The 17,158-nt window shown below is 36.2% G+C and overlaps 3 protein-coding genes across 6 annotated transcripts in view; 2 read left to right on the top strand and 1 right to left on the bottom strand.

Annotated features, from left to right (window-relative positions):
• Positions 1 to 2,864: 2,864 nt before the first annotated feature.
• On the bottom strand, positions 2,865 to 7,448 carry LOC113107254 (leupaxin-like). Its single transcript, XM_026269629.1, has 9 exons — positions 7,402 to 7,448; positions 5,921 to 6,045; positions 5,310 to 5,362; positions 5,080 to 5,179; positions 4,641 to 4,904; positions 4,380 to 4,553; positions 3,871 to 3,952; positions 3,573 to 3,721; positions 2,865 to 3,370 (listed from the first exon to the last, which is right to left on the bottom strand). The coding sequence occupies exons 1-9, from the start codon at positions 7,412 to 7,414 to the stop codon at positions 3,104 to 3,106; spliced, it is 1,227 nt and encodes a 408-aa protein (XP_026125414.1). The 5' UTR covers positions 7,415 to 7,448; the 3' UTR covers positions 2,865 to 3,103.
• Positions 7,449 to 8,610: 1,162 nt separating this feature from the next.
• znf692 (zinc finger protein 692) lies at positions 8,611 to 13,963 on the top strand. 3 transcript variants are annotated; one of them, XM_026269627.1, is made up of 13 exons: positions 8,611 to 8,701; positions 8,784 to 8,882; positions 9,482 to 9,676; positions 10,036 to 10,067; positions 11,388 to 11,900; positions 11,980 to 12,040; positions 12,129 to 12,206; positions 12,300 to 12,410; positions 12,497 to 12,547; positions 12,778 to 12,856; positions 13,055 to 13,169; positions 13,324 to 13,423; positions 13,586 to 13,963. In XM_026269627.1, the coding sequence occupies exons 3-13, from the start codon at positions 9,510 to 9,512 to the stop codon at positions 13,866 to 13,868; spliced, it is 1,590 nt and encodes a 529-aa protein (XP_026125412.1). In that variant the 5' UTR covers positions 8,611 to 8,701; positions 8,784 to 8,882; positions 9,482 to 9,509; the 3' UTR covers positions 13,869 to 13,963. The 3 variants fall into 3 exon arrangements, with proteins under 3 accessions (XP_026125412.1, XP_026125410.1, XP_026125413.1); XM_026269625.1 differs by having other exon boundaries at positions 8,612 to 8,882; XM_026269628.1 differs by having other exon boundaries at positions 8,612 to 8,882; positions 13,324 to 13,459; positions 13,586 to 13,702.
• Positions 13,964 to 14,878: 915 nt separating this feature from the next.
• The window catches only part of LOC113107250 (F-BAR domain only protein 1-like), a 37,124-nt gene continuing 34,844 nt past the window's right edge, over positions 14,879 to 17,158 (top strand). For both annotated transcript variants that reach the window (XM_026269620.1, XM_026269619.1), the window contains exon 1: positions 14,879 to 14,993. The gene's annotated coding sequence lies outside the window, so the exon portion shown is untranslated. The remainder of the gene's footprint in view (positions 14,994 to 17,158) is intronic.

Genomic DNA, 17,158 nt, shown 5'->3' with positions numbered 1-17,158 from the left:
TTAATGTACTGGATTATCAAATTGCATTGAAAGAATCTTTGGCGAATTTGACTGAACTGATTGCAGCAGTAAAACGGATAGTTTTCCCCAAAAATGAAATGACTTACTTTCTTCCAAATTTTTGCAACCAAACAGTTTTGGTTTTCACTGACTTCCATTACATTTTTTTTGTCCATAAAACATGGGAACCAGTACTGTGTGGCTGTTTGTTTCAATGATCAAACTATAGTGAGTCTCAAATTCACTGAACTAGATATGTCTGGTTCAATATGAATCAAAAACCCAGAGTAATATGTGCTCAGAGCTTAATTTGGGCTCATAATGTCATACTGAATTCCAACCTATTTAAGCTTTTTCCTGTCTCTAAAAGGATGTTTATATATCAAACAGGGAAAGATACACCCTGTTTACCACAGAGTGTAGCAACCTCTCAGAAGACCCCATCATCTGTGTACCACAGGACCAGAAGTCAGAAGGAAAGAAATCAGATGGACCCAGACAGTGCAATTCAGGTCTTATGCAGTGTGGTTCCAAACAGAAAACCCATTCAGGAAACTCTATATTAGAACTAGATTAGCAGTTATTTGAACAAAGGGACAGTAAACAGAGAAGAGGGAGCAAGAGAATATGAAAGACAGCAGCTTCTGTTGTTTTGTGACAGCAACGTATTTTAATCCAGTCTGCATAAACCAGAAAAGAGAGTTCTAATGTAGTGATGACAGCATGATTTATAAACTCAACGCTTACACATGTCTTCCCAACCACTGCATTGTGTTCCTTCTCCCTTCTCGCTCTCGCTCTTTCCCAATTTCTATTTATGAGAGGAAGACACTTCCAACAAAAAACTAAATCCATTTGGTAGTTTTAGGACATTTTAAAAATGCTGTAATGTTATAGTGTGGATTCAGTTTTTTTTAATTTGGCTTATACAAATCTTAATTCAACTTCTAATTAACACGACTTAAAACTTTATAAATCTAAATTAACTAAATACAAAAATATATATATTTGAGATAGGGGTTGTCACAGGGGATTCTCATACTTGGGGATTGATGGCATTAAACTGACATTTCTTGTCAGTAATAGTAATGTCATAGTGAAAGTGTGGTTACTGAACTTGTGTCATTTATGGTAAGCAAAAGCTAAATTAGTCACTGCATTGAAATCTCAACTTCAGCTTGTACTGTATGAGTGTTTGTCCACTCACTCTGTGGGTCATTCTTGTGGTTCATGACTGTTATGGTGTGATTAACATCTTGATCTTTGACCCATCCTCCCAAAAAGCAGCTGTCATCTCTTACCATCAAAGAGCATTCTTAGAAGATGAGAAGGCACATCCTTAAGTTACTGCCTGGCTGAACCTTGAGTAACAGTGCAGTGAGCTGACAAATAAAGGGATCTTGAGCAATACCTACAGTGATGTTCCCTCATGTGACCTTGTCATGCGCACAACAAAATCAACAGGCTTCTGTAAAGTTCATGTTTATTCAAGCAAGAAAATTATGGTCGGTGCTATTTAACCCTTTTTGAATGTTTACAGAAAATGTCCCCATGATGTCACTGTAATGCATGGGCTATGAAAACACATGGGTATTAAGTTAATTAGGATCTTGAGTCTTTTAGTCATTGAAACCTTATTGAAATAATAGTACATTAATAGCATTTACCCAGAAATCTCCTCATAAGCCTGCAGAGATGTATGTTTGTTTTGATATGCTCTGAGAGCAGAATTGAATTCATGGCATTGTCTATATATTCGAGTAAAAGACGATGAATCCCCTTTTTTTTTTTTTTTACATTTTATGAACATTTCAGATCTTTAACAATCATTTTTGTTTTGTTCAACATGTATTACAACAGCTTCAGTGATGTGACGTAATGATACAATTAAATAATAACATATTGCTATAGTTTACTTTGTTAAAAATATAGTAGACAATACATTTTAAAGATGTTTTCTGAGTACAATTTACATTGTCTTGCATTTGACTTGCATTCTCTAAAAAGTTTTTTTTTTCTTTCCCTGAGACAAAATAGAAAAAAAACACATGGCACATGTATCCTTCCATGCTATTTCTTTCTAAGGGGTCGTTTACACAACAACGTTTTGGGCCAAAAATCTGAAACTTTTTATGCGTTTTGACTGTTCATGTACACAACAACAGCATTTTTGGGGAACTGAAAATGCATACTTTAAAAAACGGATTTCAAAGTTCAAGTATTTGAAACTGGCACCGTAAACCGATTCCCTGCAAACACCCAATAAGGGTAACTTTGAAAATGTTGACGTCATGCACATGCATAGTACATGTTAGGTATGTAGACATGCGTGTTGATTTTAAAGGCAAGCGCGAACAAGCATACACAACAATGGCAGAGTATATGGTACTGTTGCTGCAGCTCAACAGTTTGCTAACACTTCTTCAGCAAAGTGTGGATTTACTTCACCAATATTGTAATCAACAGCCATAGACAGTAATAGAAGGTCAACAGCAGAGACACATCACGTACATAAAAAATCATCACTTCCCTACAGGTTTACTAACAAGATGACAGCACCAACTACTGGTCTGGCATATGTAATACAGCGTTTTTGGTCGTTTTCACGGCTATGTGTAAATTATGTTAAAAATGTTGTTGTGTATATGTGGAAGTTTTTAAAAATGCAAGGATAAAACGTTTTCTGTTTTTTAATACACCGTCATCATGTAAACATAGCCTAAAACAGTGGTTCTCAATCAGGGAGTCGGGGCCCACAGGGTGACTTTAAAGTATTTAAATAAATAAAAAAACGTATATGTTGAAATAATTTTAATTTTAAATGTAAAAAAAAAGTAAATGAAAATGTAAAAAAAAAAAGTAAAAAAAAAAAAGATGGAAACTGAAGTCACATTTTTATTTGTTTATTTCCCCTCACTTAATATTGATTTTATTGAAGAAAATGCAGGTTTTATGAATCCTGGTTCATTATTTTTATATATTTTGTAATATATTATTATATTAATATGTTTATTATATATTTATTTGTATATTTTAGATTATTTTGAATGTGAGGGGCCTTTAAAAAGTTTGACAACCACTGCTTTAAAACCTCGATCATTTTTCACACAAAGAGTTTCGTATGACAAACTGAACAGTACGGCTTCCCTGCCTGCTCCTTAAACACTCCCTGACTCAGTTGCCGAAGGCAGAACGCACACACAAAGTGTTCAGGGTGAAACTTGCGGTCCAGAGCAGCGATGCAGCGGCCCGAGATGGGCTCTCCACAGGTCCCACACAGAGTGCCCTGTCTGGAGTGATAATGCAGGGAACAGAGGGGGCGACCGTTCATCTCAAGGAAGCAACCGTCTGTGAAAGGCTTCAGGCAGTCCTGGAAAGAGATGCAGAAACAGAGTATTATAGAAACGTTTAATGAAGAAGAATGTTCTGGAGTGATAGATTAGGCAGGTGAAGTATTCACCTTTGAAGCTTACACAATAGTACAGACTGACTGACTCCATATTCTTTATTTATAAGGAGTGAGTCACATGACTGTATTGCATTCCAGCCTTCAACGCCACTAATTCACTCACCGCACAGACAAAGCAGTCAGGGTGCCAGGTTCCATTGGCTGCAGACAGATAGTTCTCCTTCACTGGCTCTCCACAGCCGGAGCATTTGGGTGCAAAGAGGCGGTAGAAATCCCTAGAGCAATATGGCTTACCATCTCTCTCTAGAAACCCTGGAAAAGACAGATTCATTCAGTACAAACGGTCATTTCTCAACTGACGACCAGATCGGCTGACTCACAGAATGTAGTGTGGGATGTTCTTGGCACTCGTGTGCTGATAAATTGTTTTAGTTTAATTGATAAATCTGCAGTTGTCTCACCATCAGGTCCAAATAGATCTCCACAGTGGCTGCAGAAGAAATGTTCTGGGTGCCATGTTTGATCCATCGCTGTTAGAATGTTCTGTGCAAAACACCAAAAATGATCACCTGCTTGATTGGCTAGAATAATTCATTCATTTGTGAAGTGAAAGAGTTGAAAAGCACATTCCACATTTATTTATTTAAGTTAGTATTGCATTTTATTGGAATTTAAATATAGACTCTATTTAGTTTATTGGTTGTGTCTTGAGCAGTAGTTCTCAGCTGGTGGGATGAAATGAGTTGTATGCAGCACACATATAAACATTAAGCCTATTAATTAATTTTGTTTAATTATAATACTATAATAATTCATAATGATTTGGTTTACTATAATGGTTACTATAATAACTTGGAATTATTCAGTTACTGGATGGAATCATAACTTTTCAAATTTTCTGTTAACATGGCTGAGGAAATTCTAACAAGGAGCTTTCAGAGGGTAAATAGAGACCGATATGGCAGGTCACCTGAGTAATAGGACCCTTGCAGTAACCGCAGCGAGGGGAGAAGAGGTTCTGGTAGTCTTTCTCACAGTACGGCTTGCCGTCTCTCTCAAAGAAGCCACATGTGCCCAGTTCCTCCCTGCATGCCGTGCACACAAAGTGTTCCGGATGCCACACCTGACCCAAAGCTGTAATCATCTGCAGTTGGGATACAGGATGACATGTTTGTTAGTACAGAAAACTGATTAGCAATTTGCAAATTTGTTGTCTGCCTCTTGGTAATACCTTCCCAGCTATACACTTGCCACAAGAAGCACAGTGGCCTTTGGCAGCTGTCCGGACCCCCATTTTCTCCATGTCTGAGCTGAGAGAGCCCAGCAAGTCATCTATAGCATCCACATTCTTGGATACTTTCTGTGACAGGGGAGGATGCATTGGGTTCACAGCCTCTTTTTGCGTTCCACTATCGCTTTCTTTAGTTTCCTCAGGTTTTTTGTCTTTCGTTGCCTTATAAGCAACTGGAGGTGGGTTTGATGTGGGTTCTGAAACCTGTACAAAATAAAGCATTATTTTGATGTTTCTTTCAGTAATTGACAAGGGGGCATAAATTAGGAACCTTAATATGCTCATACTGCCCTCTTTTGGCAATACTCATAAAGTGCAACAGTGATTTAACAGACAGCAGCTGATGAATGAACTGATGTCCATCTCATGTTTCACTCACCTCCAGGCCTAGCCCTAGCAGCTCATTCATGATGGAGTCCAGTTCTCGTGTAGCTGTGCCAGGACTCATCACTCCGGCCTCCACGGGGACCGGAACCACACTAGAAAAAGATTCTTCTTCTTATTGAACTGCTGAACCTCCAAGGATACAATGTATGCCAAAAGGTATTAAATAAAAACATTAACGGACAGGCTCTTTCTACTCCAGATTTTGGAGGGAGGTGGATATACCTGTAGGGATCACATGTCTTTCCTGGACCAGCAACAAATCCTGAGGATTCAGTCTGTAACGGGAGGAGAAAGACATTACAATAGCTCAGTTTGGGACTAAATACTGTAGATATTTAATAGTTTGGTAATAAAATAGTTTGGTGGCGGTAAGATGTTCTTTTTTTTAATTCCATATTTTAATTCAGCAAAGATGCATTAGATTGATCCAAAGTGACAGAAATTGTCTTTTTTATTTATATCAAATTAATGCTTCTCTTGAACCTTTGATTCATCAAAGAATCCTGAACAAATGCATCATGGTTTCCACAAAAATATGAGGCAGCACAACTGTTTTCAGCATTGAGGATAATCGGAAAAGTTTCTAGAGCAACAAATCAGCATTTTAGAATGACTTCTGAATGACCACGTGACACTGAAGACTCGATTAAATGTCACGGGAATATCTTGTACTTCTAAATATATTCAAAGAGTTATATAAAATGTGGATAATATGTGCATAAGCGACTAATTATACACGCCCCAAACTGTTTTTGAAAGTTTCCAAATTTGAATGCTTTTCAAATTCATGTTTAAATTCAGTTTGAAACCGAATTGGCCTGAAATGTAATTACTTGTTCAAACTGAGGTGTGCTGCTACTTTTAACCGAGGCTCCCAGGTGGAGAGTTTTGGGTGGAATGGGTGCAGGAACATTTGAAGTCTGGGTGGAGTTCTGCGCCAACTCCTCTAAAAGCATGTCTGCAATATCAGATTCACACATGTCAAACACCTGCACTGATATTAGTGAACACTGAACACAAACTTTAACACATACACTGACCCAAATAACACACACACACACACAAAAAACAACATTTTTGAACTAAAGGAAAACCACTGTAAGTTAGCAATCCGTGTCATTTCCTGAGGAAGTGAAAAGGCATGTCACTGTCATCGCAACGAATGCAGAACATGAAATAACAAACTGAATTTCAAACTTTTGCCACAATTATTTTGCTGACAAAGAAATATAGACATGGGTTATCTGACTCACTTCTATACTTCTATCAAAATACCAAGAAAAATGGGAGATTACAAAACAAATCCTTCACAAGAACATACATTTATTCTTAAGAGTGACGTGAGTCTTTACTGTTTAGATGCAGAGAATTAAAATAAAAAAATTTTTTTAATGATTTTTTTTTTTTTTTTTTTTGAGGGGAATGACAACACTTCAAACTATCTTTTAGAAAGACTTGGGTACACAAACCTGTATTAAAACCTGTTACATCCTGTTACATCTTCAGGGACTCTACACTGATGCTGTTATTTGGTTCAACTGCACGTATACGTGCAGAGCAAGTGAAGTTATGATTTACAGAATGTACAGTAGAGTTGCTATATACAGTATTAAGAAGAATATTTACAGAATATAAATAGGAATGCAATGGAGGGATTATACGTACATTATGAACAGCAGCAATGTAGGGTTATATGTACATTATGTACAGCAGAATCGTTAGACAGTGGTAATAAATACAGTTGGTTGAGTGTTTAATAGAACTGTTTAACAATGTATTCTATGCAAGTAATCAGTACTGCAATAATATTTTTATAGAAATAATTTACTGTGCTGTGTACAGTAACAATGTTAGATAGTTTACAGTGTGATAGCTTGAACAATGTGTAATCAGTGCAAAATATGAGTAGTGTAAATACATGTATGTAAAGTACTGTTACCAGTGCAGTAAGAAAGCAGGTGCAGGTTAGATTGGTGGTGCGGAGTTCAGAAGAGTCACAGCCTCGTGGAAGAAGCTCTTCCTGAGCCTACTAGTTTTAAACAGTACTACTTATAATGCACTGATCGCATCGTTTTAGTCTAATATGGGTAAACCACTGAAACGGTCAGAAAGAAATCTCATACCACAAATACCTGTTTGTATTTATAGCTCACATTCTAAAAGAGTCTACCAGAGAACTGTAGTAAATGATAGAAAATAAACTTAGAATATCATCTCAGCCTTTGGATTACAAATATGTTACAGTATATCTTTACACTGATTAAGACTTTATTGTTAGAATGACATATAGTAGACATATAGTTGAACAACTCACCAAGTTCGTCCATTGTGGTCTGTGCTGTGAGATGAGAGGTAAGCAGCGTTCGTTGCGTTCAGAGTGATGTGTGGAAGGCTGATCTGATACGTGTAGCTGTGGGTTGAGCCCAATCTAACATGTGAAACTGATGTTGCTTCCTTTTTAAGGTCTCGTCGTTACACTGCTTATCTCATGTCTTTCACCCTGTTGCATTTTTGCTACTGTTTGCTAACAGGAACTTTGAATGTTTTTAGTGGCTGTGGTGGCCCTCTTATAGAAATTAGATGAGAGTTTTTACCCATTTATTTAAATACTTAAATTGTATTACTATTGTTAGCCTAGTTGTAGTAGTAATTAATGTAGTGGTTTTACAAAACCAAGTGTACTTAGTCTGTATTTTAGAACATTATTGAAAAAATTAAATGTGTTAATTATACGCTATTGAAATCATGACACAGAGGCATTAAGTAATAAAAAAAATAAAATAAAAAAAACCTTCCTTGTGAGACAAAACAAGGGCACTGACATATTTTAAGATCAATCAGTACAAGTTTCTTTCAGCTGAAACAGCTCAGACTTACATTTTAGTCTGGGACTAGGCTTAAACCAATGTAGGTAAACAATAATATGCAAATTAAATCATTATGTTATTTGGTCCCACTTTATATTGTTCCTAATACCTGTATACTTACATAGTAGCTAGATGTGTACGTATATGTAACCACAGTGTAAGTACAAATTGGTAGTATCTACAGCTCTAATGTTTGTGTAACTACACATATGTAACAACCCACTGAACGTTATGTGTAAGTACAAATGTGTAAAAGGAAATTGGTAACAACACTTTTTGGTAATGAAAGTAGTACAAATGTGAAATATGACTAACACTTATTGGTAAAGAAAGTGTCACACTTTATATTAGATTTATCATGTAATTACTCTGATGTTACATTACACAACAGCAGTCAGTAAGTTAGGTTTTAGCTACACATAAATTGTGGTTGGTGTCCAGAATATTACACTTTATATTAAGTGGACAGTTCCTGAGGAGTTATCATGTAAGTACACTGGTACAGTATTACAGTGCTGCACCAACTCCAACTTAAGATAATAATAATAGTAATGGTTAAAACATCGGATTCATATGAAATGATAAAGTAGCACAGTTGTTTGTTTTCGGACTACATTTCCCATAGATCCTAGCTGTGCCGCGAAGACTTCTGGGACATGAAACTTCCGATTTGCTTTCTGTTTCTGCAGCTCGCTCGGCATAATACTCTGGATCTGGACATATTTCACATAATCGCACTGAGAAGATGTATTCAGCCTATATTCATAATTTTCGGTGTTGCATCTCTTTCAAAGCGAGATATTTTTAATGCTTTTTGTATCGACTTTAGCGACAGACTGTGTTGATCGACCGAGCGGCTCCTCCTTAAAAGGGCAACGGTTTGAGCAAGTGGGCCCCGCAAACACTATCGCCCAGGGTCTTATTTAAGGTATGTCAGTGGTTTCTTTCCTGCTTCTTAGAAGTTGTCAGACATATTATGCATATACATAAAATGAGGCGTAAGAGCAGCTGCCGGTGGCACTTCCCATGAACATATATTATTTTTATTATTATTATTATTATTATTATTACTATTTTTACTTAATTTATTATGTGGGTGTGTTTGTGTTTCCCAACAAAACACTTAATGTTTCAGCATATAATAGTCAACCTCGACTCAATATCAATTTGATTTTATATGAACTGTTTTATATTCTATTCATTTTCTATTAAACAAATACAGAAAACTATGTCTAATGATTGACAAGGCTGCAAAGTTACCCCAAATTAAATGTAGTTTAATACAGCCATGATAATCATAATACAGTGGTCATAATGAATTCATATAAATAAATTAGAGGAGCCCTTTTATTTATGTAGTGTGCTGTACCTGTAATTAAAACCATTACAGTGCTCTTACAATACATTTTGCAAATATGGCATTTTGGAAACCAATGATTGCAATTTATTAAACCGTTTATTCATCTGTCTGATGATTTCAGTCCTAACCTCTCATCCTCTTCTCCTGATTTCTCTCTCCATCTACAGTGTTGTTTGAGTGGCACCTGTCAGTGTGATGTCATCCTCTAAAGACACTCAGCGCAGTCAGCGGCGCAGGGAGCTGGATGCCCGCAGGAGTAAGTCTCGCGTGCGGCTGGGCTCGTGTCTGCAGAGCTGGGGTCAGCTCAAAGAGAAACTGGGCTTCTCTCTTCACTCAGAGCTCGCTCAGCATCTGCTGGAGAGGTATAATACAGTCATCCTGTTCTGCAGAGAGATACAGTTACCCTTAGACCCACTAGATGACAGTTCGCTGTCTGGAACTTATTTTGGAATTGCATCTGCAGTTGTTGATTCTGGCTTTGAAGATGAGACTCCGATTTTTTCCAGTTGTTCTGATCCAGCTCCAAATCATACAGGGAGAAGACAGGAATTATGAGGGAGCTTAAAAGAAAATATAGGCAGTAAAGCACAGATGAACTTGTGGTTTATGGATTTCTAAACGTATTGAGGTTTGGCTGACAGGCAGGTCTTTTAGGGGTGTGTGAAGCATTACAGATAAAATGTGGTCTAACTGACAATGACATTCGCTTTATGTTTTGCAGCTATACTTCAAGAGTTTGTATCAAGTGCTCAGGTAAACCACAGATTCCTTCCTTAAAGGCATAGCTCACCAGCAAAACGACACGTCTGTTATAACTAATTCTATAATACTTTATCATTTATCAAGTATTTTAACCTTTGTGACTTCTTCATAACTAAATAAAACATAATATGTGTTGTTAAAGATTTGTTAGTATTTTTGTCTTGTTGCCCATTACGTAGATTTGAAAACTCCTAAATGAAAATGCATTTAAGAAGGAAAATTACTTAAGATATTATTTTCTGAAAAATGTATTACATTAAGTGAGTTTATGCTTCTCTCAATGGAAGAGACAAATGATCTTCTTTACCCTTTGAATTTGAAATGAGTTTATTCCTCTGACCCCACTAACATTGTTTTATTTATTTTTGCCTCAAGTATTTCAGAAAGCAAGACTTAATATCTTCAGTAATTTTGATTCTCAAGTAAATGTGTCTTGGTTTTAGAATGTTTTAGATATTTATTCTGGAAGAAAAGACAAAAATACTGAATAAAAACCCATTGACACCAAAAATGATACATTTAGTATGAGGATAATTATTACGATAAATGCATTACAGTCCACACCAATGCACAATGAACATCTGTTTATTGCTATTATTGCAAATATTACATTCTGGAAACAAGTGGTTGCCCTTTATTAAACAATTTATTAATCTGTCTGATGATTTCAATTCATATTTGTACTACATCAGCGAATATACAAACCTCTCATCATCTTGACCTGATATTTAATTTTTGCTTTTTTTTTTTTTTTTAATTTTGATTAAAAAAAATGTTTCGGAAAACAAAATGTAATATCTCCAGTAATTTTGGTTCTCAAGCAAATGAATCTTTGTTTTAGAATGTTTTAGATATTTGTACTGAAAAAAATAAATAAAAACTAAATAGAGACCCGGTGACACCAAAATTTTTATCTACAATGATAAATGCATTAGCATCCATACCAAATGCACAAATAAGTTCTGTTTAAGAGCATAATGCATGTTTTCTGCTGCTTTAAACGCTCAAGCTCTGAGTTGATTCTGATCAGCTGGAAAATATCCTTCTGAAAGTGATTCCATTGATATTGTTCCTCTGTGTCATTATCATTATCACTGTAGTGTAGACTTCCCTATTCTCACAGAATTAAAACCATAATTAAAATGTTATTGTTACAGTTATTGCTTTTGTTGTGAATGGCCTAATGTTTTGCAGTGTTTTTGGCCTTGTAATTCTACTACAATCACAAAATTTATTGGTTTCTCAGTGCATTTGGTGTGTGTGTGTGTATATGTTAAATATCTACTCTGGTTATACATTGGGCTTTTTTAGGTGATGGGAAAGGAGAGACAAGCACTTTGTCAACTACCAAGGAGTCTTTGCAGGAACTCATCCTGTTGGTCCACAACCATGGACAGAGGTGCCCTCTTGCCCCTGTCCTGCATTCTGATGCAGTCAAAAAAACAACAGAGCAAGATCAGGGCTCTCATGCGGCAGGGACAAGAGCAGCTGAAACTGAGTCCAAAGACTCATCTGAGGTGGACGTGTGTCTCAAATACACCTGCGAAAATGGACATCATTTTTTGTGGTCTCCTCTTAAGAAGGAAATAACATCAAAAAATCAAGGTGATAGAACTGCATTTAGCCCAAAGAGACTGAAACCACGAGGCAGGAGACTGAAGGAGCCAGACACAGACATGGAAAGACAAGAATTGAAAACTAGAATAGTGACTAGATTAAAAACCAGACAAAAACAACAACAAGAAAATGCTGAAGTTACCACAAATGACACAGAACAGAAACGCAAGACAAGATCTGAAATGTTAAGGGTAAACAAGAATGCAGGTGATTGTTTTTAAGGATTTTTCTCAAAGAAAGATGCTGTTTTTGTTATTCAAGCACTAACCACAACCATGTGTTCCAGTGATTCCTGGGACACAGGAAGGAAATGATTCAGCTGTTGACTTTTTACATTCAGATCACGGGTATATATCTTTGCACATTTGGTTGGTTAGCTGTATTTACAATATTTTGTTTCAGTTTTAAGACTCTGATTTATTTTCTGACTGTCAGATCCCCAGAAGACAGTGATGAGGTGACAGGAGACGGACCTGCAAGAGTTTCCATTGAAAACCAAAAGCCCACTGATATGTATGTGCGCTATTCAAATTTTACTGAAACACTTAATGACTGAAAAACACAAAAAAGTTAAATAAACTATTTCCGTTATAAACCGTTTCCTAGCAATGAGGAAGTTGCAGTGCTGAATTTAACCAACAGAGGGACCCAAAGTAAAACAGATCCTCCTGAGACACACAATGCCAACAAAAAGGCGGGAACTCCTAAAAATAGGAGGTGATTTGTCTAACAGCACGTTTCTGTATTTTGATTCCCAATAAGTTGAATGAAACCCTAAAGTTTTGCACATTTTATCTCTCCAGGCCACAGTTACTGAAAGATGAAGTGTCCCAGATTGGTGGCAAAAGAAAACGGTTTTTATTTTTTTTATTTTACCAAGATATTAATTTATATTTTTAAACCGACCTATAGGTTTAAAAAACATTTATATAGTATTCTATGTATAGATTGTTATGTATATTTTAAATATTAGAACAGACATTTATTTATGTATTTGGTAATATTTCCATGGTTTGAATTTGAATGTCCAGTTGTATCATATGTTAACGTCATATTTAGATGATACTTGTCTCTGTGTTTACAGAAAATCAACACCCAAAGTCATTTTGCCATGTGAGTTTGAAGATTGCGATAAGATTTTCTCTAGTCTGCAATATCTAAATGTGAGTGATGGGGCAGTATTGACATGTCCATGACACATTCATTAATCTTTGCTGGACTGAAACAGCTCTGAGAGAGAACAACTCTAGTTTCCATTATTCTGCACTGATCCGTGAGAAAATGAACTGCAAGGTTTTATGGAAAAGCATGCACACTGTGACAGGATGGCAAAGCCTCTCACAATCTGTTCTTCTCCACAGCATCACGTCAAGTACCAACATCTCAAGAAGAAGAGCTTCATCTGCTCGCACCCCACCTGCAGCAAGTCATTCAACTTTAAGAAGCATCTGAAGGAGCATGAGAAGCTGCATAGTAGTGAGTTTTTAGTCCATATGAATGATATTTGTAATAAATGTCATGCACAGGCTCTGTATCTGGAAGCAAAGCCACTGATTAAGTACAGTGAATAGTAGTGACTATTGTTTTTTTATGCTGTGGTTCTCTCTGTATGATTCTTTGTGTGTGTGAGATCAGCGAGACTATATCTGTGAGTTCTGTGCCCGGGCGTTCCGAACCAGCAGTAACCTGATCATCCACCGCAGGATACACACCGGAGAGAAACCGCTGCAGTATGGGTTTCACCACACACACGTGCACTAGGCCCTGTAACTCCCAAACGAATTTTTACATGAACATCCCATCAATATTTAACAGAACGACTATATTGCTCAAGCCTGTGCTTCTACAAGTTTCAGCTTTCATATATAACCCGCACCTTCTCTCTTTTTTAGGTGTGAGGTGTGTGGCTTCACCTGTCGCCAGAAATCCTCTCTGAATTGGCACATGCGAAAGCACAATGCAGAGAGCACCTACCAGTTCCCATGTGAGATTTGCGGTCGCCGCTTTGAAAAGAGAGACAATGTCACGGCTCACCGTAGCAAGAGCCACCCAGACTATAATACACCCACTCCGGAACTGACTCTTCCCCTTCCTCCCTCTGACCCACTCCCACATCCCTCTGGGTACAGCGAATCTTCCCCTTCTGCTTCCAAGAATCACACTGCTGTAGAATAACATTTGTTATGTAGTGTTTTGATTAAATATGTAATAATTTGTGCATCCTTGACCTTGACCAAACTCTAGTGTGGCTAATTGGTTTTAATAAAAAAGCTAAGAAATTGGCATGTGATGCATGTCTGAGACATTAATTCATTTTTTGGTGGTTTTTCAAATAGAAATAGATCTTGTTTTTATGTAAAATGACCTAAATCAGCAATACAAAAATCATACAAAGGTCAGTGTATTAATTATGAATAATTTATTATTATTAGATTTATTAACTAATATCACACATTGCGTATGGGTAGCAATGAGCCTTCAATTATATGGTCAATACTCATTACAATACCCATTAGGACAAATATAAATTTGATTAATTGTCATTGTGGCATTTCAATTATTGACTGAACTTGATAAATGCAGTTTAATGTTGTGATGGAATTGTGTGCTGCATTTAAAAAAAACATCAAAAATAAAGTTTTGCTGTTTTTTTTTTATTATTTTATTACAAATCAAAGCATATTACAAATCAAAATCACAACAAATCATATTATTTTTAACAATAATATTATTATTTAACATTGTTGCTATTATTATTTTTGCTCTTTTATTATTTAATTATTTATTATTTAACATAAATCCCAGTTATCAGTAATATTTAATGCGCTCTTTTCCAAATTTGCTTTTGTGCTGAGTTCATTTTTTAGGCCAATTGGACAGCGGATTTGTCTTTATGGATTTTGGAAAATAAATGAATTTGCATACATTACAATAATCGAACTCAAGGGTTCCCGCCTTTTGTAAAGGCTTACTTTGATTGACAAACTTTTTATCCAATGACTCTTGTCTTTGGTAGGTGGGCGTTGCCTCTTGAAATTGAACCATTATTTTATTGGCTAGGAAAAGCGGCATTGGAAACGCAGTTGCCATGCCTACAAAGTTTTGCTCCGGTGACGCTTGAGTGACGGGAAAAGTGAACCAATAGGAGCACTGGTGGGTGGGGCTTTTTGAACACTGTCAACTGTTCGTTCAAACCTTCCTACTCTCTGTTACACATTGAACGCAGCACGGTGGAAACAACTACCGGCGTTTACCAGCGATGAAAATGAGCCACGTTGTTTTTACTGAAACCACAACCAGGTAACACACTTTTTTACGTTTCTATGCACAGTATGAAGTCATTGGTTCTGCTGTTGAAACATTTTTACCTGGAATGCAACATAATAGGCGTAGTACAGCAGAAGGCAGCGCATCGTGTGTGTGTGTGTGTGTCACTGACAGTGAGGCTTTCCCCAGCGGAGCATCTCTGTTTCAGTGTCAGTCAGCATTGTGGAGCAAAAGCTTTTTCATTTCCAACAAGGTCAGATTCAGTTTGGTCTGGCAGCGCACAGCATGTGTTGTGCTGTTCCCCATCAGTGCATATATTTCCTCTGTCTAGAACAAAGACTTCAGACACGGGGCTTTCTGGAAGGAAGTTGCTGTGACAGAATAATGATGGCCAAAGTAATGGAGATTTTGTGGCTTTTAGGTGGAATTTGAAAGTTGGATAGATTCATTTGTTTGTTAATTATATGTTTTTTATGCCATGTATTTTATATTTTGCCTTAAGTCTTATGACAGTAATATGACATGCCAACGTAGTAACTAGTATCTACATTTATGTTATTTGGCCTAATGCTTATTTTAAAGTATTAGTAAATAATCTACAGATCACTTGTTCTTTTTAGATTAACTAGCAACTATACATTTAGTTACTAGGACAGTATTTATTAAAATAGTGACTCTTTTAATCAATTTAATTTGTCACTAGTACTTATTCATTACATACAGATACTATTCTAGTAACAAATTCCACATTATCTTTGGTTCATTATTCACTTCAGATAAATACCTTTTCCAGTTTTTACTGGTGCTTAATTTTACTAGTAGCTATTCAATTGGCATTAATACTTGTATCTGTCCCAGCTTTATTTGCATTTATGTTTTAGATTCTAGTGTTCATTTATGAGACACTTGTGTCTGTTCCAATTGAATCTGTAGGATAGTTAGTAAAACTGAAATAGGTACCAGCAACTGGAAGTGAATAGATATTATATGAACCTAAAATTTCCATTCAGTGACAAATATGTTCAAATTGTGAATAGTAACAAGAGAACAGTTAAACTGCTTGTCATAAATGGAATAGAGAATAGTAATAAAAAAAAAATATTAGTATGTAATGACTAAGTATACTAACTACTAGTGATACATTCTACCAGGATGTAATAGAAGTACTAAAATCAAATGAAAGTGAAACTAAAACGTACATTTATTTATTTATTACTGTATTGTATTCTAGTTAAAATACTGGTTAGTTGTAAGGAATACTTTTTAAAATGGCTCGTCTTTTTTTCCTGATTCACTAAGATTCTAAAAGCCGCTCTATTTCAAATTTCATGCCTAATGAATAATGAGTAATGTCCCTGTCATTCTTGATGGAGTTGATCAGGAGAAATATCTCTAGAAGTGGCCAGTCGCCTGTTCGGAAGTGTGGCAGGTTATTTCTAGAAACACTTGGTGCACAGTGTCACATCCTGAGCTATAGTGCCATGTGGTGGTAGATTTTGTGGAGAATTGCTGCAGGCTAGTTTTTCATATTCCCACAAAGTCAAAAGCTGAGTTGTTGAGCAACACAGATCCTGGGGCTCATGTACACTGTACTCTACTATGTAACTTCACTGTGTGATCTCTTGCAGCGTGTTTTGTAAATGTGCGGCATTGTATTCCCACCTCATGATAAGAGTCTTGTGATGCAGATGCAGATTGTCATTTGAGTGTGTGTGTCTTGACTTGTTCTTGTTTAGTCTATCCTTAAAAGAACCCAGAGATTCACAAAATTATCATCTGCAACTACAGTACACAAACATAACTTTCTAAAGGCAATTAAGATGTACTTGAGGGCATAGAGATACGGGTAAGATAGGAAAGAATGCTGGAGTGCTTTTAAAAACAAATGAACAAACCATTCAATCATCTGATTCTTGTAATGCAGATTGTAGGAAACAACAATCAGAAGTTATGGATTAGTAAAAAATAGATAAACCCAAGATAGTGGGTATGAAGTTGAATAATTGTATGCTAATTGTTTTGAGATTGTGGTTTCACTCAAGTGGGTGCTATTTTTTATTAATTTATTTATTTAACATGAAGTAGTCTGCTTACTGTTGAAGACCATTCTAATGCTCTTTCAAGATTTCAGTGCACACATGTAGACATTAAATCAAACATATGACTTTTGTTAATGTCGTCAAATTGAATTTTTTATT

This window comes from Carassius auratus, chromosome 8 (assembly GCF_003368295.1).
Source record: "Carassius auratus strain Wakin chromosome 8, ASM336829v1, whole genome shotgun sequence".
Lineage (NCBI taxonomy): Eukaryota > Metazoa > Chordata > Actinopteri > Cypriniformes > Cyprinidae > Carassius > Carassius auratus.
This window is presented reverse-complemented; position numbering and strand designations above follow the sequence as displayed.